At 38.6% G+C, this 25,334-nt stretch overlaps 1 protein-coding gene across 9 annotated transcripts in view; it reads right to left on the bottom strand.

Annotated features, from left to right (window-relative positions):
- The window catches only part of CCDC171 (coiled-coil domain containing 171), a 184,417-nt gene that overhangs the window by 156,402 nt on the left and 2,681 nt on the right, over window positions 1-25,334 (bottom strand). For 7 of the 9 annotated variants that reach the window (XM_033085312.1, XM_033085315.2, XM_033085309.2 and 4 more), the window contains 5 exons: window positions 24,789-24,957; window positions 19,122-19,254; window positions 17,428-17,602; window positions 13,919-14,100; window positions 8,938-9,084 (listed from right to left, as the gene is read on the bottom strand). In XM_033085312.1, the coding sequence (XP_032941203.1) occupies window positions 8,938-9,084; window positions 13,919-14,100; window positions 17,428-17,602; window positions 19,122-19,254; window positions 24,789-24,865 (714 nt within the window). In that variant the 5' untranslated portion in view covers window positions 24,866-24,957. The remainder of the gene's footprint in view (window positions 1-8,937; window positions 9,085-13,918; window positions 14,101-17,427; window positions 17,603-19,121; window positions 19,255-24,788; window positions 24,958-25,334) is intronic. The other 2 variants (XM_033085313.2, XM_033085314.2) reach the window with 2 other exon arrangements.

The raw sequence follows: 25,334 nt of genomic DNA, 5'->3' as shown, positions 1-25,334 counted from the left end.
TTAAACATTAACATTTGTAGATTTTGCCTTTGCTTGCATTGCCACAAGTCACTGAAGAATTAACCTGTAGAATTAGCATGCCTATAATAAAAAAGCACTGGTAAAAATTAGCACTTCAGCCACAGACATCTCTGCTGAACTCTGGAGTAAAAGAAACAGTTCCTTTTTATAAACAGGGTAGTGTATCTAGCCTACTGGAAAAGAGTTATGATCTTCATAGCCAAAGAAGAGTCAGGTGTAACTGACAGGTATCCAATGTAAAGCACTCAAATAGATTCAAGATAGTATACACAGGAAAGCTGTATTAGAAACAAAAAATCAAACTTCGACAAGTAAGTATCATCTTACACATCATATCCCTATATAAAGGCGTGAAAAGAAGTGACTTTTTTCAAACTGGTGTTTCTTCATAAAGTTAAACACATCAATGCCCTATTCTTGCTTTTGAAGCTCCTCTTTTTCTAGAGTTTGATTCTTTAAAGCTTTGCCTCAGAAGTTTGTTACAATTTTGATTTTTGCAATCTTGTTTAAATTAGTTCACTGTAACTCAAAAAACAAAGAGCCAGGGAAAGAAACAAATCTTTTTATTCAAGATAAGTCACTGTCAGAAATCTGACAGAACTACCACTGATTTTCTGCATTATTAGAAGACAAAGATGAAGAGCAGATTTTGTTCTTTCCAAATGTCTCAGAAGATTACTCAGGCAAACCTTAATCTTATTTTACCAGTCTATATACTATACCCAGAAGATTCGATGCTTTAAAGAGCTTGCAGAAAAACTACAGATGTGAACTGAGGAAGACATGTAGATGTGGACTGTGAAGCACTGAATATTCTTTTCCCTCTGCTCTACGACTACCTTACTAAAGCTAATGGCTCACCATACCTCTAGCAAATTTAAACCAAGTCAGTTGCCAGCAAATCATTGAGAAATTAGTCAGAAAAAAACCCCAGACTTCATGAATGATATCACTACCCGCTTAAGCATGGCTAATCAATACAGAGTTATTAATAGAAAGAAATTCAGATTTGCTCAGATTTGCTCTAAGGAAAAGAATCTTGGTATTTCAGTTCTGTCAAACTGCACATCAGCCATAGAACTTACACCTGTATTTGAAGCTGAAGACTCAGTTGGAAAGAACACAGCTGCAAGAAAATGCCATATAGAAAATCTATTCTGTTTTGCTGATAAAGGTTCAAACAGGCTCTACTGATACTTATACGCACTTCTCTTCACAGTGAGAAGCTGCATACTCTACCAGTGAGAACAATCTATTTACACATTCCATGAGTAGAAGAAAAACATCAAGGACGAGTTTAACCCTTAAAACCATGGTAAAAGTTCCAAAAAGAGAAACAGGAAGGAGTTTTGTTTTCCTGTCTGACAAACAGAAAGACACTGGCATCAGAACAGGCAAACCTCTTCAAATCAAAGTTAAGAATTGGTATCCTTACAGAATCACGTCTGAAAATTTTACACAATGCCTTTCTACAAAAAAGAAGCGGTGTGAAAATCATCTAGAGTAAGCTTGCAGGTCACAGATATCCAGATCATAGGCTTGTATCTGGGAGTCAAATATGAATACATACTGGTTTAACATAGAAAGCTTCTTGTCAGGTCCAAATCCATCTCAAAGATGGACCAAAAAGCGAGTTCTCCACTGATTACAAAGCGTTTGCTCATCCAACATAGAAAACACTGGTTATTCAAAAAGATTCACTTGTTACTTTCACATGCACCTAACAAGACATATGAAGGCAAACATCTTACTTAAGATAGCAGACACAAACTTATGGAATTTCTGAAGTTTCCTTAGATATTGAAGTTGTTTGATTTCAGCCTTAATTTAAAGAACAAAGATAGCTGGGATCAGCTTCCATCATAGCACAGAAAGAATATTGTCTTTTGAGAAACAGGAAATAAAATTGACAAAGAAAAATTCAATGCCAGCATTCAAACTTGTGGGCAAACATGTTTTATGTTTACCTTTTAAGGTTCAGTAACTTTTTTCAGTGTCACGCTGCATATCAATGCTAATATGGAGACATTTTCTGCATGCTTACAGTTTGCAATACCATTTTCCAAACTGTCAGTGTGGTTTCCACTTTCTTGTCCCTAACACTTGCTTGAAGTATTGCAATATTTGAGACTAGTGGTGTACTCCAGACTGAAAGCCTTAATTTAGTATGACCACACGACACATTGTGCAATACCACATTTGCAGTTAGACATTTACATTTACAAAAAATATCCTTTATTAGATAAGCAAACAGCAGAGGAAAAAATAGAAAGATACATTTGCAACACTTACTAAGCTTAGATATATGAATGGAAGTAATTTTTCTCTTTTCTGCTTCTATTTAAACCCCTTCTGCAACATGTTTCAGTTGTCAGGATACTTACATTTAATAAAAGCGTAGGTCCAACCACTATGCGAAATGGTCAGCCAAGACAGTTTTTAGTGAAGAGGACACACATGTCCTCATACCTGGATCAACATTCAACCATTCTGTCTGTGTGTTTCCATATCCAGACCCAGATCTTTTTCCTACTTAAAAGCATTTCCCTATGGTTCAAAGCTCAAACCAGGGGCTCTAAACACTTCTATGGGAGATGTACTGACCACTTCCACCTACTGTTAGAAACACTGATACCTCTTGATCATGGTAAGGTGGAGCCATCTCCTGTCCAGAAAATAAATAACCTTTAGTAACTAAAAAGTTACTTAAATACAAACAATTCTTAACCACTGAAGTAAACGTTCTTTCAGCCTGACAACGTGGCTAACCCTCACTTACTAAGCAAGGTCTCCCTGAATGTCATGTATCAACTGCCCCACACAGCTCCATGTTGTCAGCAAACTTGCTGTAGGTGCACTTGGTCCCACTAACAAAGATGTTAAGAAGCACTGGTCCCAAAGCATCCCAAGTATCCCAAGTATCAAACCCTGGTTGATGACTGCTCTCCATTTGGACATCAAGCCATCAACTATAACCCACTGAGGGCAAACATCCAGCCAATTCCTTATGTACAAGTATTGCAATCATCAAATTCATGTATTTCCATTTTAGAGACACGACACTGTCTAACCCTTTGCAGAAGTCATTACGTATTCTTGAATGAGCTTGTCACTCAAGAAATGTAACTTTGGAGCGACCAGAGAGTTCCTGTTACAAAACCCGTGGTAATTAGATCTTCTAAGTATGTGGTATTATGTATTTTTATGTAGAGAAAGTATACCTCTTTAGATATATACATATATATACAATAAGGATACTATGTACCAAGCACGTAGTGACTAATATATGACTGTCACAGCAGCTAGAATTCCTAGATGACAGTTACTCATTCTGGATACCCTAGAAAGCAGATTAAGTAGGGGTAAGCTGTCACGGAGTGTGTAGTCATAGAAGACAAACAGTTTAACAGTCAACAGGCCGAGGAACGTGTCCTTTCTTGCACTGCTTGGAGGTCTTGCAAGTCCTTCTGATGAGAAACTTACTTAACAGTGTAATTCATAAAGAGAAAAAAAACAGAATGCATGTTTGTAAATTTGGCAGGGGTTAGTTTTGTTTTCAGTTGCAATCCAAATTTCATGTTTCACTAACTTAAGAGTGAGAAATAAGCCCACGGCCTTCAAGTTTTACACATACATACACCTCATACAAATACAAAAAATAACCATTGCCCAAGTCCTCTTTGCATCCTAGCAGCATTACCAAGCTAATACAAGCATACATGTTTAACACTGCATGTCAATACACATAGTGGAGGCAAGGGAAGCAGAAAAGGCAATGTGAAAGCTAAGGGAATAGTCTTTAAATGGAAACTAGAAGTCTCAGAAACACAACAATATACTCAGACTCAGAAATTAAACAGACCATGTTATGGAACATTTTTCAGGCCTCATAAGAAACACTTAAAAAATTTGAGAGACCTTGAGCTTCTGTTTACTAAGAGCTGGCAGCCTCACACACGTTAAAAATAACAGAAAATCATTACATTTATAGGAACAAGGTAAAGAGTCTGAAATTTATAAACTAATAATTCTGTTTCTTATGGTAAAGAACACATTCTCATTGCAAAACCACTTTTGCACCACATCTTTTCAGCCGGATACATCACTAGAAACGCTATTTTTATATGACAAGTTTTCTGGCCTGGTCTTTTCCATGTATTTCCCAATAATCTTCATTAGAATTGAGCTAAAGGCAAAAATAAAAGACACTGCTTCTGGAAAACTGATTATCATAAACAGTATTAGTTTGATGAGTTAAATAGCAATAGATCAATCATTTATTTGGCTACTGATTCTCAGGCTAAAGAGGCAGAATGATTATCTGAGATTCTCAATCTCAATTTTTCTGGTACAGTGTGTTTTCTACTTCAGAAGCACTCCAAATCCATGCAACATACTGGTATCACCGCAAACTAGAAAGCTAGTAGATTAGACAGTGCAGCAACAGCTATCTTTCAACTGAAAAGTCCACAGACACTTACCATTATTCTTTCTCCTAATTTCTAACTCTGGAAACTGGAAATTTCCCTTTTTCAATAGTAATCACTGAGGGATAAAATCTGACTAGTACTTGAAGAAAAAAAAGAAGAAAAATACCCCAAAATGGGGAACAGACAGGCATTTTGCACGTTCATTTCTTTATAACAGTTTCTTGGATCTAGTTTTTCATACAAGCATCACTGTACTAAAAGAAAAAAAAATTAAATTTAACGTTTCCTTCTATTACCAAAACCCAAGTATTTTCCCATGGACTTCTCCCTTATGTCCAGCAGAGGGTAGCAAAAGAACAGATTTGCCAACTCCAGAAAATCTTCATCTCCATTGCTTTTCAAGAAGTAGCATATAATAAAATACTTTAAGGTTGTGGTTGAAGTGGAATTACACTACTTCTCACACAATCACCTTGAGAAATTTCTTCTCATCATCAAAAACTTAAGTACACATTTGCTAACCAAATTATTATTAACACGAGGTTCTCAGCATGGAAATTAAAGATATGTATCCTATATCCATCAACTTAAATCTATAAGCTAAAAACTCTATAAAAGGAGATAAAAAAATATAGACCTACTTCATGAAAAAATGCAAGCCATTCTGTCTGGGCTGGACTACTTTAAGGCTTCTATATCTGAACAGAAATTCAACTCAGATACTGATATCATGATGTACTTAGTGGATGAAGGAAATTGTAGATGTTATACATTCTAGTCTGTAATAAAGGCTTTGAAACCTTTTCCCGCAGTGTACTCCTGGAGAAACTTGCTGCTTATGGTGTGAATGGATACACTGTTTACTAGGTAAAGAACTGACTGGATGGACAGGCCCAAGAGTGGTGGGAAAGGAGGTAAATCAAACCGGCACCAGTGAGGCTCCCCAGGGGTCATTGTTGGAGCCAGTCTTATTTACTATCTTTATTGGTGATCTGGATGAGGGGGTTGAATGCACCTGCATTTGCAAATGACACCAAGCTGGGCAGAAGTGTTGATCTGCTGGAGGGAAGAAAAGCTCTTTAGAGGGAGCTGGAACAGCTGGAGAGATGGGCCAAGACCAGCACCATGACATTCAACAAGGTCCAGTGCTGGGTCCTGCTCTTTGGCCACAACCACCCCAGACAATGCCACAGGCTGGGGGCAGAGTGACTGAAAAGTGGCCCGGCAGAAAGGACCTGGGGGAGCTGGTGACAGTAGCTGAACATGAGCCAGCAGTGCCCAGGTGGCCAAGAAGGCCAATGGCATCCTGGTCTGTACCAGCAGCAGTGTGGTCAGTGAGAATAGGGCAGGGATTGTCCCACTGTACCCGGCACTGGTGAGGCCACACCTTCAACCCTGTGTTCAGTTATGGGGCTCTCAATTTGGGACGACCATCGAGGTGCTGGAGCATGTTCAGAGAAGGGCAACGAGGCTAGTGAAGGGTCTGGAGCACAAGCTCTGTAAGAAGTGGCTGAGAGAGCTGGGGTTATTTAACCTGAAGAAAAGGAGGTTCAGGGGTGACCTTATCAATCTCTACAACTGTCTGAAAAGAGCCTGTAGCCAGGTGGGGGTCAGTCTCTTTCCCTCGGCAACAAGTGACAGAATGAGAGGAAGAGGCCTCAATTTGTACCAGTGGAAGTTTAGATTGGATATGAGGAAAAAATTCCTGAGGGCAAGGGCTGCAATGTATAGGAGGAGGCTGCCCAGGTCGAATTCCCATTTTGGTTATTGCAGGTCCTTTCAGGTAATTACACATATGCAATTTACTTTTAACATGGTAGTGTGAAATGCAAGCTGCCAACAGCATATTGAAGTCTAACCTAGTTGGGGTTTTTTTTATTCAAAAACTTATGCTAATTTTCTTTAACTTTCAAATGCAAGAGGTCTCATCACATATATTTCCTTAATCAATTTTAAATAGCTATCCTTATCAATAAGTACCACAAGACTCATTTTTCTGTAGACTGAATATGTTTTCTTACCTTATTAAGATATTCAGAAAGTTAAAATAGTTTAACAAAAATTTGGAAGAAAAATATTTTTTCTGATTGTGGTTAGTAGGTAGCATTTCCCTGATAATACCATCACTAGTGTATAGCAATTTTCAAGGAACTGCGTCCTTTCTTTCCAAATTCACAGCTCACGGGTATATACAACTAAAATACAGTAAATTCACGAATACAAGCCGCACTGAGTATAAGCCGCATCTCTGGGTGTTGGCAAATATTTCGGTTTTTGTCCATAGATAAGCCGCACACGAATATAAGCCGCTCTGTCGTTCGCAGCGAGGACCCGCGTGCAATTAGTAACAGAACCGCGGGAGGACGGGGTTTACTGGCTGAGCTAAGGCTGTGCAGGCTCAGCCCGCTAGGGGCCGCTGACGGGGCCAGGTGGCCCAGCCCAGTGCTGCCGCTCGGGGCCGGCCGCCGCTGCCACTGGGCTTCGGTCACCCCGGGTCGGCGCTGCCCCGCGGCGGCGGGCGGGGACGGAGCTTTCCCGTGCCCGTGGCGCCGGCGGCGGGCGCGGACAAAGCACCCCGCCTCCTCCCCGGGCCGCGGCAATGGCGGCGTGCGCTTCCACCCTCCTCCCTGGGCCACAGCAACGGCTGCGCGGGGCTCCCGTCGGCTCCCCGAGCCGCGGCAATGGCGGCGCCCCCCCCCCCGTCGGCTCCCGGGGCCGCGGCAATGGCGGCGCTTCCCCCCCGTCGGCTCCCCGGGCCGCGGCAATGGCGGCGCGGCCCCCCCGCGTCCTCCCCGGGCCGCGGCAATGGCGGCGCGGCCCCCCCGCGTCCTCCCCGAGCCGCGGCAATGGCGGCGCCCCCCCCCGTCGGCTCCCCAGGCCGCGGCAATGGCGCCGCCCCCCGCCCCCCCCCCCCCCACCTCTCCTCCCCGGGCCGCGGCAATGGCGGCGCCCCCCCCCCCCCTCCTCCCCTGGGCTGTGGCAGAGGAGGAAAGAGAGCTCTCCCGCCTCTCTCCCCGCCCCCCGTGCTGCCTGCAGGGAGCCAGGGCAACATGGTCACACTGTAACAATTGCGAAATGCCGGCTTTTACTGGCCGGTGCTTGGCTCGGCACTCTGGCTGGCACGTCTGGGGTTGTAAATGTCAGAAAATTATTAATATATTAGCCGCACCCGACTATTAGCCGCACTTCCGGGTTTCCACCAAAATTTTTGTCAAATTGCTGCGGCTTGTATTCGTGAAATTACTGTATTTTAAAAGATACATTATTTGCTGCCTTGCTCCTCCTCCTTTCAGCTCATGACTTCTCTGTTAGTATACAAAAAGCCATGAAGTCACAAGCAGAGTCTTTGTTCCAGTACGGGGAAGCAAAACTTGGTGTTTTTTAAAAGGGCTACTGGAACTTCACAGTATGCAACACTTTCCAACCAAAGGCAATTCCATCTAAGCCAGTAAGTGCAGCTCAAAATATATGACAATAGATTTCCTGTAGAATTCTTTGAGGGCACAAAGGTCTACCTTGTTGGTCAATAAGTCAGTGTTTTTAGTTGATGAGCTTTGATCTTCCCTGTAGGAATTTTCTTTTGTGCTTCATCTTTAATGCAGGACCCTACCTATCTAAAAATCAATGCTTAAAACATTTCTTTTGCCTTTAAGAGAAAAACAACAGAAAAAAAAATCACAGCTGAAAACTATGTCACTTGCTTCTTTAAGGTTTCACAATATTTAAGAAGTAACAGTTCTTTTAAATTCATTCCAGAAAATATTTAAAGATGCCTTTGGTAGAAAACATACATCAGGATAAAGAATTGTCCACTCACTATGCTTTTCTGCAACAACAAACGTTCTACCAAGAAAGTCTTGGTCCAGACTGTACGAACAGATAATAGAACTACTACAAAGCCTATCAGTGGACAAATAAAATATTGAAACTTAGGAGGAAACTAGGTGTTTAGTGTAAATAGTATATTTACGAGATATTATTCTCAAAGAGTAGAGACTTCTCAACCATTGGTGTCACCCAACAGAGAGGAAAATTAAACCTGCAGTAACCAACTCTAGACAGGAGAAGTAAGACCTCTGAAAGACCCTGCTGTAAGATCATTGTGATCTTCTAGTATTATACTCCCTCACCTAGCACAACATCTGGCAATTTTTGCAGCTCCAGCAGATTCTCCACCAGAAATCCAACAAACCAAAAATGTAAGAAGATAGATAAATTAAGACTTTAGATTTCCTAAAGTAAAGTTAGCCTTGTTTTCACACTTACATAAACCTTTTCCTATCTGCTGTTTAAACAAAAGTCTCAAACCAGGCTCATAATAAAAGTAGCATTCACCTGTTCAGCCTTTTATGCAAAACAGATGTTCAATATTTTGTTCATCAAGTACACAGAATTCCAGGCTAACAGGAAGGTTTCATCCCTCAAAAATTAAATTGCTCAGTGTCAGTGCTTGTTGAGGCTAATAGCAATAGTCAAACAGCCTTACTTCAAGTTCCTTTTCAAGTATCTTCTCTCGTTCAGTGCTGCATTTAAGTTCATTGGCCTGGCATCTCAGCACCTCACAACAGCTACTGTGTTCCACCTCCATATCTCTCAACTTCTTACGTGTATTTTGCAGTTCATTATTCAGCTCCTAGAAAAGAAATAAGGCATTAAGAGTTACCTTTGCTAAGATAAGGTAGAGGGATCAAAAGCAGAAAGACTGCATCAGAACAGGTTATTAAAATCTAATATATTGGCACATGTCAACCATTTACCCAACAACCGACATGTTTTTCCAACAGATATCATATGCTGCCTTACTACAAACATGACCTTCTGCAGTAATACCAAAATCAGAGCCAATACTCCACAGGAAATCTTTCTCTAAAGAAGTACAAACCTGCTCCTCCAATCTGTTCTCTCTCACAGCTCGATGGCAATGGTGGAGAGGGAAACAGTTAGGTGCATTTGACAAAATGATACATAGACAGAAGTTATACTTCGTTATTATTTTAACTGCTAGAACCTCAATTTATCAGACATTTGTTGAAAGTTACTCCCATAGACTAAATATTCCTAATTTCTACTATTCTGAGGACTTTCCTGTCTAGAAATGGAATTTAAAAATTAGCTACATTAACTATGAAGCTCTTGGAAAGACAAAATAATTATGCTGCTCCCCACCACAATTTCTGCTTTTGCAAATTGAACCAAGCTACAGGTTGGTATAATTACTGATGCTATTAGATTCAGCAGCTCTGTGGAGTCACTACTACAAAATCCTCATTTATGCCACACCAGACACAGAGGAAAGTAGCCAAATAATGAGCCCCCAGTAGGCTAGTGCATATTTAAGCTGGGGATTCCAGAAGCCTCAAAAAAGAATAGCTTTGGTCTAGTGGACAGGAGTAAGCTTTTCTGTAACTAGCATCAGAAACAAGTTACAAATCCACTGATTTAGCTGGAGGACCTTTGGAGAGCCAATTACTTTCTGCTCCAAACACAGAAAGATTACCGTAAGTCCTCCTGTTCATTTATTCCTATGGGTTTTTTGGCAAGGGACATTTTGTGAAAATAAACCAGTTGGTCTACAAATTCTGCTATTAATCTTACATCACATAATCTTGTTCCTGAAAATTACTAATCATAAGGCATCTGCAGAGGAGGGAGGAGAAGAAAGAGAAAATGAATTATTTATAAAGAATGATTCTTTGGAAGACTGAAATTTGACAGAACCATGTTTATACATGAAGATCAAAGAAATATGAGTCTTTTCCAAAGTTTAAAACAAATTTTAGAAGATCTTCATGACTGAAGGTAGATAGTTTTGGCCACTTAAACATAGCATTAAGGGATTCACGACCCCCGTAACACCGACTGCCACTCTATTATTACCAACTAGTAACTGAAAAAAATTAATTAATTTTCTCTTTTTTCATGTGGGGGCACTATAGCACAATTTCTTGGCATTCTCTGAAAAGGTAACGAGGAGCATGCCTGTGAAACAAGTGAATTAAAAAACAGGAACCTCAGTAAATCAAATATTGCAAAAATAGTCAACCTGGATATGGATTAAATTTAACGTAATCCTCTAACTTTGCCTGCAATACCAAGATAATTAAGAGGTTTCTTCCCATCAGCATGTAACAAAAATTACTTTTACTCAGATTTATAATTACTCTCATCTTCTCCATATTGGAGAGATATAGAAATATTTCTCTTTATATTTATCTTCCACATATTAACAGAAGAGATTTGTGAAAAGTGCATATGAAGTAATTAATACACAGTTTCCTGTAAAACACTACATCAAGGTTTCAAAACATTTTATGCTGGAAATGTAGTTAACACTAGCAGACAAAAACTGACATGAATCAAGCTTGTTAAAAAAGTCAGCATGACTTCAGAATCTTGAAGTCTGTGAACTTTTCAGATATGGTATAACTGTGTCAGACTGTTCCGGCAGTTATCTGCACTTGGAAGGTTCAGAAAGAAACATACTTCACAATGCTAAAAAAGAAACACCTTTATATATACATGTGTATCTGCATGTCATATACACACTCACTGTACGTATTTGCTTATCAAAAACATGGCTGGTCAGTTGGTTTAGAAAGTGTATAAGTAACACAATTTCACAAATAGTGTAAGGAAAAACTGAGTACTTCTGTGAAGGAATACTATATTTTGACTCACCACAAGATGATGCTATCGCACTTATTAATGAACTCCAATATCTTTTACCATGTACCAAATACCATGCTAAGCACACTCAATGTAGCACAACACAGATCTTTCTCTGTTAGAAATCAGGATTACTTTTACTCCATATCATAGAGACACATTTTAGTAGATTAAACTAACTTCATTTCTATGCCTACTTCAGCTTTTTCATAGCTAAGTTCAGGTTGGTAGCTCACAACGTGCAGGTTTCGAACCAGGACTTGCCATACATGCTTAGATGCTTAGAATCTTCTTCCTATGTACATATTAAGACCATGTGGTTTTCATCTCATAACTCAAAATAACTATGAACTATTTAAAACAGGACCATAAATACACAACACAAAAGACTGGAAGACATCTGAAATTTTAGCTTACAAACCCAAACCCATCTGACATTTATCCGTCAAGTTAAATCAGTTAAGCTTTCAAACAACTAAGATAGTCAAGTCCTGATTTAACATTTATGGATATATTTCCCAGGATTTTATAACTATATGTAACTATAACTAGGGTAATGGGCAAAGGAACACTACAAAAACAAAGCAGAAAAACTGAACTATCTGCAATTGAACAAAAATCAGAAATTTTTTAGTAGTTGACACCTAGTAGTGAACCACATTTACTTTAGAAGCAAAAAATTACGTAGCATTAGAACACTCTTCCAACCAAATCCCTGCTTCCACAAATCACCTTCGAATTCCGAATCATACATTGACAGAGTACACAGCAACCCAAGCAATATACTGTTTCTTTTGATCTGAGGATAAACATCACTTCCAAGACTATAGTGCGCTTCTTAAAACAATCTTTTCATACAGTGTTAAACGCACTCAACAAACACTTCTAAACACCATGTACAAGAGATGACAAGTCCATTCTAAATCCTCCTCTACTTAACTCAGTCTACTGTTAGCCAGAGCCAGAGCCAAAGCACCACTCTTAGCCTGCTTTACCTGCTTTAATAAGAAAACTGTGTCTAAGAGCAAGTTTCCTTATAGACAAAACCTAACCTTAGCTTTTTAAGCCTAACTTTGAATGAAAACTGACTCATGTTTCTGTTGGTTTGAGAAACATCTTAGAGTATCACATGTCAATGAATCCACACATTTTTCTCTGAAACCTCTTTCTCTTTTTTTTTTTTAAATTATTCCTTCACAGTTCTCCCAATTATTCTCTCAAAATACTTCTCAACATATCCACAAAATTACTGAGGGGATGAGGGAATTTTCTTCTTATCCTTCATTCATAGAAAATTGAAATCAGTGGGATCCTTTTCCACCATCAGGTCTCTTTGTCATTACGATAAACAACACAATGCAACCTTTTTTGCAGTCCCTGCACAGAAACACTATTTATCCACATACTATCTGATTTCTACTACAGGTGCCATTACTGCACTACTCCTTACAGATCGTGCCTTCAAACAGCTGAAGAGTCAATACACAGTACTTTTAAAACATACATAATTATGGGAATGTCTCTGTCCTGTTTTGTTTTGAAAGCTGCTTCCACAGATGCCATCTAGAATCTGACTAACAGCACCATAACACAGTATAGCAAGTAGGTTTGCTGTCAGAATTTGGCTATCAAGCTTTCAGACAAGTTTAGTATCATTTGGGAAGATTGGTACTATATCCCAGGCTTGGAGCTGACCAGGTGGGAAGGAAGTAACCAGAAAATTGCTTGACCAATGCCCATCCCAACTGAGACAAGTCTGTCACATCTTAGAAGGGACTACAAAGGAAGTAAACATATTAAAAGGTTAATCTTTTAGCAGCAATCTGTTCTCTGCATACATCATGCACTGCAAATGTCTGTCAGCCTTAACAGAGCCTGTGCACACACTTCTGCTTATGAAGAATAATTACAGCTGAATACATTCTGGTTTTCCATCAAACAGTATTCTAACATAGCTAAGATACAACATATGTAACTTATCATTTAAAAAGAAAAAATATAATTGAAGTAAAGTGGTGTAAATGTTTGTATCCCTGTGGAGCAGGCAAAAGTTAGGTATATTCACACAGCACTTCCATACCACAATGTTACACTTCTTCTAAAATTATTTCAGTTTTGAATAGCCTGACTAAAAAAGGTGTAAAAACAAATTTGTACTTTCATTACATTTTACACATTTAACACCCAAAGGATATATAAATATTACTATAAATAAGGAAATACAATGAAATTAATTACTAAAGAACAAAACCCCACACTCCAAAACAGATTATAAGGCCATCTCAGTGTAAGTTGATTTTTATTTAACCAAATGGCAGAATTGCCAACAATGCTTACTTTTCGTATGTGGTATGGAGTGAGTAACATACAATGTACAGCTGGAAATCCCATCATTACCATTCAGGTTCCCTGAAAGTATGTGGTCTTCATATTATACAAACTATTTTCATATTCACAGGCTATTTGATGTCATACAGGGGAAGTAATGGGGAAATTGAATCAGTGGGTGTTAGGTGTCCCTGATTTTACTAACTCATATTGCATGACAGTGCAAATGGACTGTGCACTAGTAACTTGATTTAGGCATTTACCATCAAAATCAGCCATAACACATTTCATCAAAGCAAGAAAGACTGACACATTAAGTATAACTTAATAAGGCTATGTTCTTCAGAAATACTCTGCAGCATTTAGCTACTTGGGGGATTTTTTCCTAAATCAGAAAGACCTCAACCCACTTCACACCAAAAAAAGTTCCAGCCATTATCTCATGCAGCTTTCCAACTATTAATTCAACATACCAGTAAAATCGTTTCTACTTCATTTCTTTCCTTAAGAAGGAATACATATTCATTGTTATAAATTCTGCTGATATCATCCTTCGCCCTCTTAAGTCTTTGCTGTTCTTCTTCCCACTTCTGTTGAGCATTATGAAATGTTTTCTCAGTCTCTGTCACTTTCTGCTGAAGGTTTTCATTGAATACTATTGTTTACAGAAAAAGAGAAGGGAAAAAAGGTAGAAGCAGCATGGCAAAACATATCTAGAGATTAAAAAACCCCAACATGTAATGATCATCAATTCTTCTATGTGTTTTGATACTCTGTGGAACACTGCAACATTAACTCTCCGGCACTGGAGAGCACCATCTTCACTAAGGAGAAACTACCAAATTTTGTGTTCTTTTCACATTCTTTCCCACAAGAACACAGGAGTGTTTCAGACATTTTTAAAAATTAAAAGTTTTTCTCTTGCAAAAGAATAAAAACCTGAGATAACTCTCTGTGGGTCCATTCTGAATCAGCATATTCTGTGATTCTGTGAAATGAAATCTTTATAGAACGGAGGACTTATTTTCAGATTTCTGTATTTTCCCAGTTTATTTCCAAATGTAATTTCTAATATAGGTATTTGTCTGTATCAATTAAATTTGAGTTCAGTTTAAATGACAGTAAAGATAGGCACGTGTTCCATGAAAGAGACTGTAGATAAACATAAGGCAGGTTGGGTTACCAGGCAAAGATTTAGCTTTTCAAAGGAAACTTAACTACTCCTCGAGAGATTTAAATCTTCAGCCCACAAATTACCTGAGATGGGGAATACTGCATACACTCTTCTGTAAAAGCTTAAATAACATAGAAACCTTCATAACCTGTAAACAGCTTTATAGGAGAAAATATTTTACAACTGTTTTCCATTTTACTAAATACAACTAGCTGCATTGGCATTTAAGTCATTGCCACTTTGTAATTATTTCAAATCCATCCCAGTTTTCTGACATTTCTTCCTGGTCACAAAAGAATGAAATTAAGAGAACACATTAAGATGACACAGAGAATCAATGGACACAATGATGGGAAAGGACTGTCAGATGGCGGAAAATCACCTCTGAATAAGAACAGCAGAAAAAAACCTGGAGAAAACACTGAAGGGTATAACGCACAAATGAAGCATTCTGTCTGAGGAGATATGCTGAGGTCATATCAAAGCACCATGTGAGGTGAGAAAGGCTTCATGCGACAAAGGAAAAGAAGCAAAAAATTATCAACTGTTAAAAAATTAAGCAGTAAAATTATAATTTGGTTTCTTTGGCACTCATGACAGACATAAAAAGCTTGAGAAAATTCAGCCAATGGAATTTATCATCAATTGACAGACTACTAATTATTGACTATGGTATTGAAAGAAACTAACACACACATGCATTTAAGACATCTCTTGCCTCTGCAAAGCCTCTCCTATTCCCTTTTCGTTCTCCAGTCTCCTCACCACATGTTAGCCCAGTCCATCCAGGAAAGTGACAGGCAGTTCAGTAGACTAGTTTCACTGTGCTGTGGTTCCATCAGCATCAGTCTCTCTTGAGTCCTGCCTCTCCATACCTGCATGGCATGACTCTTATACTGGCAAGGAAACTAGCACACATGGAAAGAAACATAACTTTGCTCTAGGTGAGAAACCAGTAGTTCAAATCTTCCATTAGTAATCACAGAGAAATTTCCAAAGGGAAAAAAAATGCCTTCTTCCAGATTGCAATCTGTAAGATACATTATTTTTCGTGCAATCCCTAAGGTTTTTGATTAGTCAAGTGTTCTCCAAAGGAGCAAAACTTCAGCTTTCTAAGTATCTTAAAAATACTTGCTACTTTAAGTATTTTCAAAATCCAGACTCTCTTATGGTTCTTGGAAAGTTAAAATCCTCAAGGAGTACTCCAAACTCTTCATCAAATATCAACAGCTCATTATACTCACAGATTCATCTCCTGTACTAGATTAAATAGATATACTAGTTTAGGTAACTAAAAATGCACCTCACTTCCTTGTAAGAATAAGAAATCTCTCTATTTGAGGACTACAAAGGAAATCGGAATTTTATTTTCTACTGTTTTTGAATACAAAAATAGTCAGAAATAGAAAGTCCAGGAGAAAACTTTCCCTTCCACATACTACTGTCACAACACACACTACTATAAAAAAAGAAACAAAAACTATGAGAAGAAAATAAACCAGACATGGATAATGAAAAACTTGGAATATTTGAAAAGGTGAAAGAACAGATGAAAGATGAGAAATTCTGGAAAAAAGCTGCTGGAAACAGTGCAAGCAAATGAGCAGGAATTAATCTTTCCTGTTCTTTTTCCTTCTTTTTTTTTTTTTTCCTCTGAAATGGAAAAGGAAGAACTACTGGACACAGAGATCACCTGGATGTGAAGATAGCTACCATGATTACAATTCTGTACACAGACAGCACTGAAGGAAGAAACAACAAAAGGTGATGGGCAAGAGGAAGGATGGATTGGAAGATTTATCTAGTTCTAACCACATGTGAGACAGTAGGAGTTTTGTGAATTATGAATTTTCAAAAGCAGACAGATAAGAGATGGGTAGATAAGACAGATTTAAGAAAAGTAGCAGTAACTAGAAAATTCAATTAAGTCTCTGCTTTCAACTTACAGTAAATTCACAAATACAAGCCGCACTGAGTATAAGCCGCATCTCTGGGTGTTGGCAAATATTTCGTTCTTTGTCCATAAATAAGCCACACCAGAATATAAGCCGCTCTGTCGTTCGCAGCGAGGACCCGCGTGCAACAAAGTTGCCAATTAGTAACAGAACCGCGGGAGGGCGGGGGGTTTACTGGCTCAACTAAGGCTGTGCAGGTTCGGCCTGCTAGGGGTTGCTGACGGGGCCAGGTGGCCCAGTTCAGTGGTGCCGCTCGGGGCTGGCCGCCGCCTCTGGGTTCGCTCGCCCCAACCCCGCTCCCGCCGCAGCGCCGGCCGAGCACGGAGAGTGTGCCCCACTCCCGCCGTGGTCCCGGCCGGGCACAGAGCACCCCCTGCTCCCGCCACGGCAGTGGAGGGCAGGGACAGAGCGCCCCCCCACCTCCTGCCCGAGCCGTGGCAATGGCGGTGCAGGCTCCCCCACTCCTCCCCGGGCCACGGCAATGGCGGTGCGGGGTCCCCCCGTCTCTCCCCCAGGTTGCAGCAGAGGAGGGAAGAAGAGAGCTCTCCCGCCTCTCTCCCCACCCCCTGTGCTGCCTGCAGGGAGCCAGGGCAACAGAGTAACAATTTGTAACAATCGCGAAATGCCGGCTTTTACTGGCAGGTGCTTGGCTCGGCGCCCTGGCTGGCACGTCTGGGGTTGTAAATGTCAGAAAATTATTCACATATTAGCCGCCCCCGAGTATTAGCCACACTTCCAGGTTTCCACCAAAATTTTTGTCAAATTGCTGCGGTTTGTATTCGTGAAATTACTGTACCTCAGTGACATGAAACAGACTTGGCCTTCATTCCAGTTTTACTTCTTTGAAACCTACCTTGCAGCTCCACAAGTTGGTTTTTTGCATCACTTAATTCTTCTTCTGCAGTAAACATTTTCAGATGGGCACCTTTTCTGGCAACTGCCAATTCATACTCCAAACATTGTCGAATGGCCTCTCCTCTCTCAAATTCTGACCGCAATTTGATTATCTGTTTTTCATAGTTGGATACCTAGAAAATAAATTTCACAGAACTGGTAACAATGTTCCCTGGAAAAAGTGCAACACGTTACAGAAATACACCTACAGAATATTCTTTAAAGATACTTGGAATCATATTCACAACTGCCATCTTATTCCATTTGAATTTGAAACACAATCTTGCAACTAAATGTGTTTTTATACACATTTTGATGCTTCACTGGTTTTTGCGAACAGATCTTTTTCCTGGATTAATTTCATGTACCTTAAACACATCCCTCCATTCTTCAAAAAATGTACTACTTTAAAAAAAGTTAACTATATATTACTGTCATCTTCCTGCACCTTAAAGGAAAAAAAGCCACAAGAGAAACATTCCAGACGATTTTCTGGTAACATTAAGAACAACAGTCATATTGGGATACTAGACTACCAAACCTCTAGTAACTCACAAATACACATACAAGCATACAATTCAGTCCAATAAAGCTCAGTACTCAACAGATGCCATTAATGCTAATTCATAACAAACTAAGAATAGATGACACTTTCAAAAGAGATGTTATACAGGCTGAGAAACAATCTTGGCTGCCAAAAACTGGATTCAGAAAATCAAATTCAAGATATTTCAACACAAGAAGGTGGAAAGTGAAATAAATATTCCTTCAGAACATCTGCAAAGCACAATATTTTTGTTAATGAGAACTTCATACATGGAAAATCACCCACATGACAAACTATTTCCTTGATGTTTGTAGCAAAACATGTAATCAAAACATGTAGTATTGAAATGAAGTAGCATTAAGAACATAATCAACTCTTTTCTTGAATTTGAATATCAGTTTTTCCACTAACAAACACAGGAAAAGGTAGGTGCTGAGTTGTAATCAGTTAAAGTATATTCCTGTTAGGCAAATTTCCCATATTTGCTAATGCCAGTCTGAGAGTGGGTAATCTGGTTTAAACTATGCTGCGGAAGAAGTATTACTACTATAGGTAGCAATTCTGCTCTAAGCAGTCTGCCAGGAGCAGTCGATGTGGGTGCTCATTCATCTGGTTTTGGCTAAATACAGCCAATAAATCCAGTCTGTTCCATGTACATTTATCATCTGGGTATGTACACAAATTAAGAGATGTCTGCTTCTCTCACAAAGACTGGCTCTTGTGCTTCAGTTGCACTGGTTTTTTCCCACTGGCTTATCAACTGTGGTGTGATTGCAAAAAATGGATCTATGGAACTATCTGGATTAAAACAAAAACAAACCAACCAACCATCTCTTACATTGAGCTCAGGGTGCACAAGATTCTTCTGCATTTTGCTGTTGAGAAATGCTTGAGTTACCTACTACCTCTTTAACAATTAACAATGACAACAGAGGTGCCAACAGTATCTACAAACAGGTATGAGAAGTCTGTACAGCGACACCTTTCCTGATATTTTCCTGTTACTTAGTATGCTTTTGATCTACCATGTGAGAGTATTATTCCAATGAAACAAGACAACATTTATTCCAGGGGTAAAATAAGGCAAATGAAAAAGAAGTCCTTACTTCTTGATTGTGTTGAACAGTTAAATCCAAATTTTCTTTTTTAGCTTGAAGAAGTTTCCATCTCAGACCTAAAACAGCATCCAATTCTGACTCATTGCTCTTCTGTAGTAACTCATATTCCTCATTATGTAAGCTGCAAAATATTGTTGTTTTTAAAAAACATAAGCATTCCTTTTAAGTTTTAATGCTCCCTTATTTCAATTATCAGATTGTGGGCCCAAAGTTCTATATATTCATTTAAGTAAAACTACACTTAATGTTGCTTATTATGCAAACTATGAAACATGTAGAAGCAGGAACTTACATCAGATATGCACTTTGAATTTCCCTAAGTCGATTTAAGCTTGCTTTTAATTATTTTTCATTATTTTTACTATTGTTCCAATAAACTTTCAGGATGCTTAAAAACATCATTCCAATAACATACATTAAAATGACTAGCAAGTTTCTGTTTGTTTCCTCAGAAAAGGTCATTTTTCACCACAGATTACTGTCTCAAAAATATCACTGTTATAAAACAGATGCATAAATGTGGAATAAAACTCTTTCACCCTTTGTTTTCAAAAATATATACATCTAAGCCACAGATAAACAATTGATCACAAACAAAATACTAACTAAAGGTCTACTTCACTAAAATACTCTGTTATGTTATTTCCACTACTTTTCCACCCAAAAGAAAATCTACTTGGAAGGTAACAGGATTCTCCTCTGAGCATCAAAATAATCAAAACAAGCTTTGACGTAGAAAGTGAAAAATTAGTATAAAAATACATATTTTATTTACTAGCTTAATAATCTTACAAACAATTATTATAACTCTAAAGTGAACTCAGAGTATTTCAGGAGCTGAAACTCAGTGTTCACATTATTTGATAGAAGTTGTTTTGCAAATTATTAAAATTATGTAAGCATGGTTGTAATAATCAGGTGATCCACACAAAAGTGAAAGTTGTCAGGACCACTAAATATGAATTAAACTGTAAATAAAAACATGGTTAAATTAAGCAAAATATTGGCATCATTTCATGCAGAGTTGAAAATGCTAAAATAGTCTACCTTGGTCTACATGAAGTCTTAATTACAGAAAGAACAGTTTAATAAATTGCAGTATACTGGGTTTTTAAAAAAAAAAAATTATCACTTTACTCCTAGATTTATGCACAGGTACCATTAACATTTTACACAACTAAAACCTCCACCTGATGATATATGTTTTCTCACATAAGCAGACTAACACAAATGTCAACAATAAGGGGAACAGTATTCTAGATTAAATGTAACCTTTAAAGACATTAATAACAACAAACGACAAATTTCAGGTTTATAGCTGTAGCCTATAAATACATTATAATTTAATAAATTCTGTCAAATATTCATTTAAAAACAAGATGGACTTCAACTGTGTGATCAGAATAATTGTAGGTCATCAGTAATTGTTCCACAGGGTGCCATGTACTTAATAGATTTTATATTTTTGATAAAGGTAGGAGATAAGGATCATTAAAACCCACATGTACTGCAAAAAACCACTGGCACATTATCAGCTTTCAGTATTTACATACCCAGAGGAACCAACACGTCCCAAAGGGCAAACAATCAGTAACCAGGTTACTTTAAGCAACCGTTACTTTAAGCAACACTTAGCAAGTGCAAAAGGAAAATATGAAGTTAAGTCATGAAGGAAGTTAATAAAAATCTGAACAGTGAGAGTGATGCCTTTTCACTCATCCTAAAATCATAAGCAAGACACAGTTAGGTGATAAAAAGGGGTTACCTTTATAAGGATCTTTAGGTGCACAATTCGCCAGGTGGAAAACATTGAAGATGCACATGTAGCATAACATGGATACAATTTTTATGTTTAGAAAATTAGCACATCTGACAAAAATCCTCAGTTAGAGATGTAAGTGGTAAGATAATTTCCTCCTAGTTCAACCTTCTTCGAATTCCCCCTTTCAGATAGGAACCAAACTTTGTTTATGAAAACATGTTTCAGAGATATAGTTTCAACCTCGGAGTCCCCAAAAATCTAACCTTGGACCTCCAGGCTGGAGTCACTGGGGAATTCATTTTGCCTTTCTGTCTAACAGAGTAGATAAAATGCTAGTTACAAATACTATGATATGCTGCAGAGCTACAACTATATGTGCAAAGAATATAGAAAATATATAAAAAGAAAAAAATGCAAAAATCAATTGGGCATCAAGAGCACTGGTACACTGCATAAAAGATTGTTTGTAGGCATCGTATAACAGGTTCGGTAGATCTTTATTTTCCCATTGCTGCGGAAACAGAGAAGAAAGGCAGTTTGTCTTATTCAAAGATGATACAAGAAGTATCTGTCTCAACTAAAGACACCCAAGAAGCTGGTGGTACCAAGGTTAACAAAGGCTGGGGGGAAAAACAGGACCCAAAGTGAAAGTTAGGAATGACTGATGCAAAGAACAAGGATTAAGAAAAGGGTAACCATTTTGACAGTTTGTGGACCACAGAGAGGTCATTCTGCTTAGTCAAGCCTGATGATATTTAATATTTCTTGCAAGGAGAGTGAGAATGGAATGAAAGCAAGGGAACAACTACTTTTTGTAAAGTAATTAAAAAGAAACACCTTTAAATCTTTAAGGAAATTACCTCTGGCTTTATGGCAATCAGCTTTAAATAAAGCTCTTCCTTCCAATTCTTCTATTAATTATTAAAAGAAAAGAACAAGAAGAAGAAAAAAAGAGCACGCTGGAGATACCTGCATAACAAAACTTATTCAGAGAAAAATTTAACTATGTGCTTAACTGGACAAGTAGTGAGAAAAAAACAACACCACAAACAAGTTACATGATACCTCAAGCAATAGCAAATTAGGGACACTACAGAAATGAAAAATGTGCATAAGAGTATGAAGACAAACAGCATAACAGTAAGTACTGGGGGGAAAAATTAAAAATGACCTTTTATGCACAGCTTTTAATAATATTGTAAGTAAGAACTTAAAAATACAAAGCAGAAAAGCCTATTTTTATTCTTAGTATAGAATCAAATCAGCAACTTAAAAAATGAAGACAAGAAAACTGACAGAATATTATTATGTTACCACTTCACTATTTCATTTGTCTACTTAAACATTTTCAAATAATATAGGAATTACCCTTAATAAGCCACTTTATTTCTGTGGTATTTTCTTTAATCCTCACAGCGTCATCAATACATGCAGTAAGTTCTTTATGAAAGCTTCATACTACCTACCATAGAGAAGTCTTCCTTTCATATTCATTTACCAGTAAAAGTGCTACAAGCATAACGTTCTTGGAAGTTTAAGTAACAAAATCGGGCAGAATCCCTGGAAAGTTTCTAATCATTTATGACTTGCAGTCTAAGAGGAATTCAGAGACTGCTTTGCACTTTCATTTTCACATTTTAATAGTTCATTGATCATTGGTTTTGAATGAAAATACATATTTCAGCAACTAGAGCTCTTATCTAAGATACCATTTTTGCTAGTACTTAAGGTCTCTTTAAGAAAGCATATAAGCAGGTGGAACAGCTTTTGAGTTCTACATCACAGAATGCTCAAAAATTCACATCACTTCACAAGTCAGCTAATTACAGTCAACAAAGAACATCACAGAGAAACAGTTTTTAGTCTTCTTTCATATTTGGCTGAAAACATAACTTTGTATCAGAGGAACTTTCTTTCATTTATTACGTAGCAGTGTAATTATGCTAAACCTCAGAAGCTGAAGAAGCAGTCCTGACTTCCTATCCAAAATACCTATTCACTCAGTATTGCTATTTCCATTCAACGGGCAAGCTTTTACAATCAGACTTTAAATAGCGACAAATAGCTCTCCCAGTTAAGGTACACAGAATGAATTAAAGTTTACTTTAATTGTGCTGAAGATCAAACACATATCAGGCTAAAAAAAATTAGAGCCATGTGCAAGACTCTACCCCCACAGCTATCATAGAAAACCCTTCTGGAACTCCATGACATGGCTCCCAAGTGGTGACAGAAACTACCTCTGTCATGTCTCCTATGCCCACGATGCGAGAATTCTTGCACATCAGGTGACCAGTAAGCACACCTGCAATGATGGAGTGACTGCTACCAAAAATTTGATAAAATAAAAAACTTAACTTAATGTAGCATTAAGAAGCAGGCCTTCTTTATTTGGTCAGATGCACAGTTGCTCCTCCTGAAGTCTTGTATGCTGAGTATAGGTAAGTTTCTGCTTATATGCTGTATTTTATATACATATTCATTGATTGTCCCAGAATAAAAATACACATGATAATCACTTCCCCACTATCATTTAAGTATTTCCCCTTTCCTTTATGCATGTATTCTTCTGCCCTGGGGATCTCTCTGGCAGTCCATAGGGGTCAGGGACTCCAATGTGAGAGCTAACATAGTCAAGCTGGCAGGACACTGTGGCTGATGAACTCCCAGTTCTCCGTCTTACACAATGGGCATTGTGCAGATCCACAGGTCAATGGTTTTAGGAGAACAAGCATTTCATTAGCTCACCAGGTGTAGACAATTTATCATCTGGTAACATGACAACATCAGTGGACAAAGGAAGAGCTACAGATGGCATTTATCTGGACTTCTGTAAAGCCTTTGACACAGTCCTCCATCATCATTCCCTCTGAACTGGAGAGACCGATTTGATGAGTGGATTCATCATCGGTGGATATGAGAATAGTTGGACAGTAGCACCCAGAGGATAGCGATTTATCGCTCAGAGTCCCAAAGGACATCAGTGACAAATGGTGCTCCTCAGGACATATGCATACTGGGCAATCCCCGGCACCAGCACAGCCTGGGGATGAACAGATCAGAGCAGCCCTGCTGAGGAGGGATTGGGGGTGCTGGTGGAGGAGAGGCTGGACATGACCCAGCCATGAGCACTCCCAGCCCAGAAAGCCAAACGTGTCCTGGGCTGCATCCAGAGCAACGTGGGCAGCAGGGGAGGGAGGGGATTCTGCCCCTCTGCCTCTCTGCTCTGCTCTGTGAGACCCAGCCTGCAGTGCTGCATCCAGCTGTGGGTCCCCAGGACATGGACCTGCTGGAGAGAGTCCAGAGGAGGCCCAAGAAGTTGATTAAAGAGACAGAGCCCCTTTCCTGAGGTGAACTGGTGAAAGACTGAGGGAATTTGGTTTGTTCACCCTGGAAAAGATAATGCTTCAAGGAGACCTAACTGTAACCTTCCAGTACCAGAAGAGGGCCTGCAAGCAAGACTTACAGGAGCATGTAGTGACAGGACAAGAGAGAATGGCTTTAAACTGAAGGAGAGTAGGCTTAGATTAGATATTAAAAAAACCCTTTACTGTGAGGCTGGAACAGGTTGCCCAGAGAAGCTATGGATGCCACATTCCTGACAGTTGGCTTGAGGCCAAGGTGAATGGGGCTCTGACCAATCTCATCTAGTGAAAGGTATCCCTGTTCAGAGCAGAGGGTTCTGGAATTCAATGATCTTTGAGGTCTGTTCCAGCCCTGGCCATTCCACAATTCTGAGATCTGATAACTGTATTGACATGGCATAGCTTGCATATATCACACCATATCTGGCTCTTTTTCAGTCTGAATTACAAAATTTCAGGGATCTAGAAAATAAACTGCAAAAACAGGAACTACATTACTAGACTCAAAAATACAGAAATAAAGCTCACCTTCTAGCCTCTGTGACAGAGCAGTTTACTGGAGAGGATGAACTCATGATGGCCGGTAGCAGCTTTTTAGGCTGCATAAACTATAAACTCTGGAGAACGAACTATAGACTTATACATTTACTTGAACAGTTTCCAAGATGATTCTTCCATATCATAAAAACATTAAAATCTGTAACAGAAACATGCCTTAGTTTATTTGGAAACATAATGAAAGAATCATTTAATACTCACAAGCAGTTTGAAAACAGTATTATTATTGATATACAATAACCAACTATAGTTTTAGACAACTATGAGAATTGTACTTCCAGTCCTCTAAGCTTAAATATTATAGATTAATAAAAATATACATATAGTAACATAGCAGAATATCCCACGCCAAGGTTTTCAGAATATCAGTAAAAAATATTTTGTTACATACATTGATTCTCTATCTTGTAACAATATTACAAACTCTATTTCTCTTCAAAATAATTATATTGAAGATAAATATGTATACCATGATTATATGTACTAGATTTGCTGTCTTTAACAGCATTTACCACA

Source organism: Catharus ustulatus, chromosome Z (assembly GCF_009819885.2).
Source record: "Catharus ustulatus isolate bCatUst1 chromosome Z, bCatUst1.pri.v2, whole genome shotgun sequence".
Taxonomy (NCBI): domain Eukaryota; kingdom Metazoa; phylum Chordata; class Aves; order Passeriformes; family Turdidae; genus Catharus; species Catharus ustulatus.
Note: the sequence above shows the minus strand (reverse complement) of the source record. Positions and strands in the feature narration are given on the sequence as shown.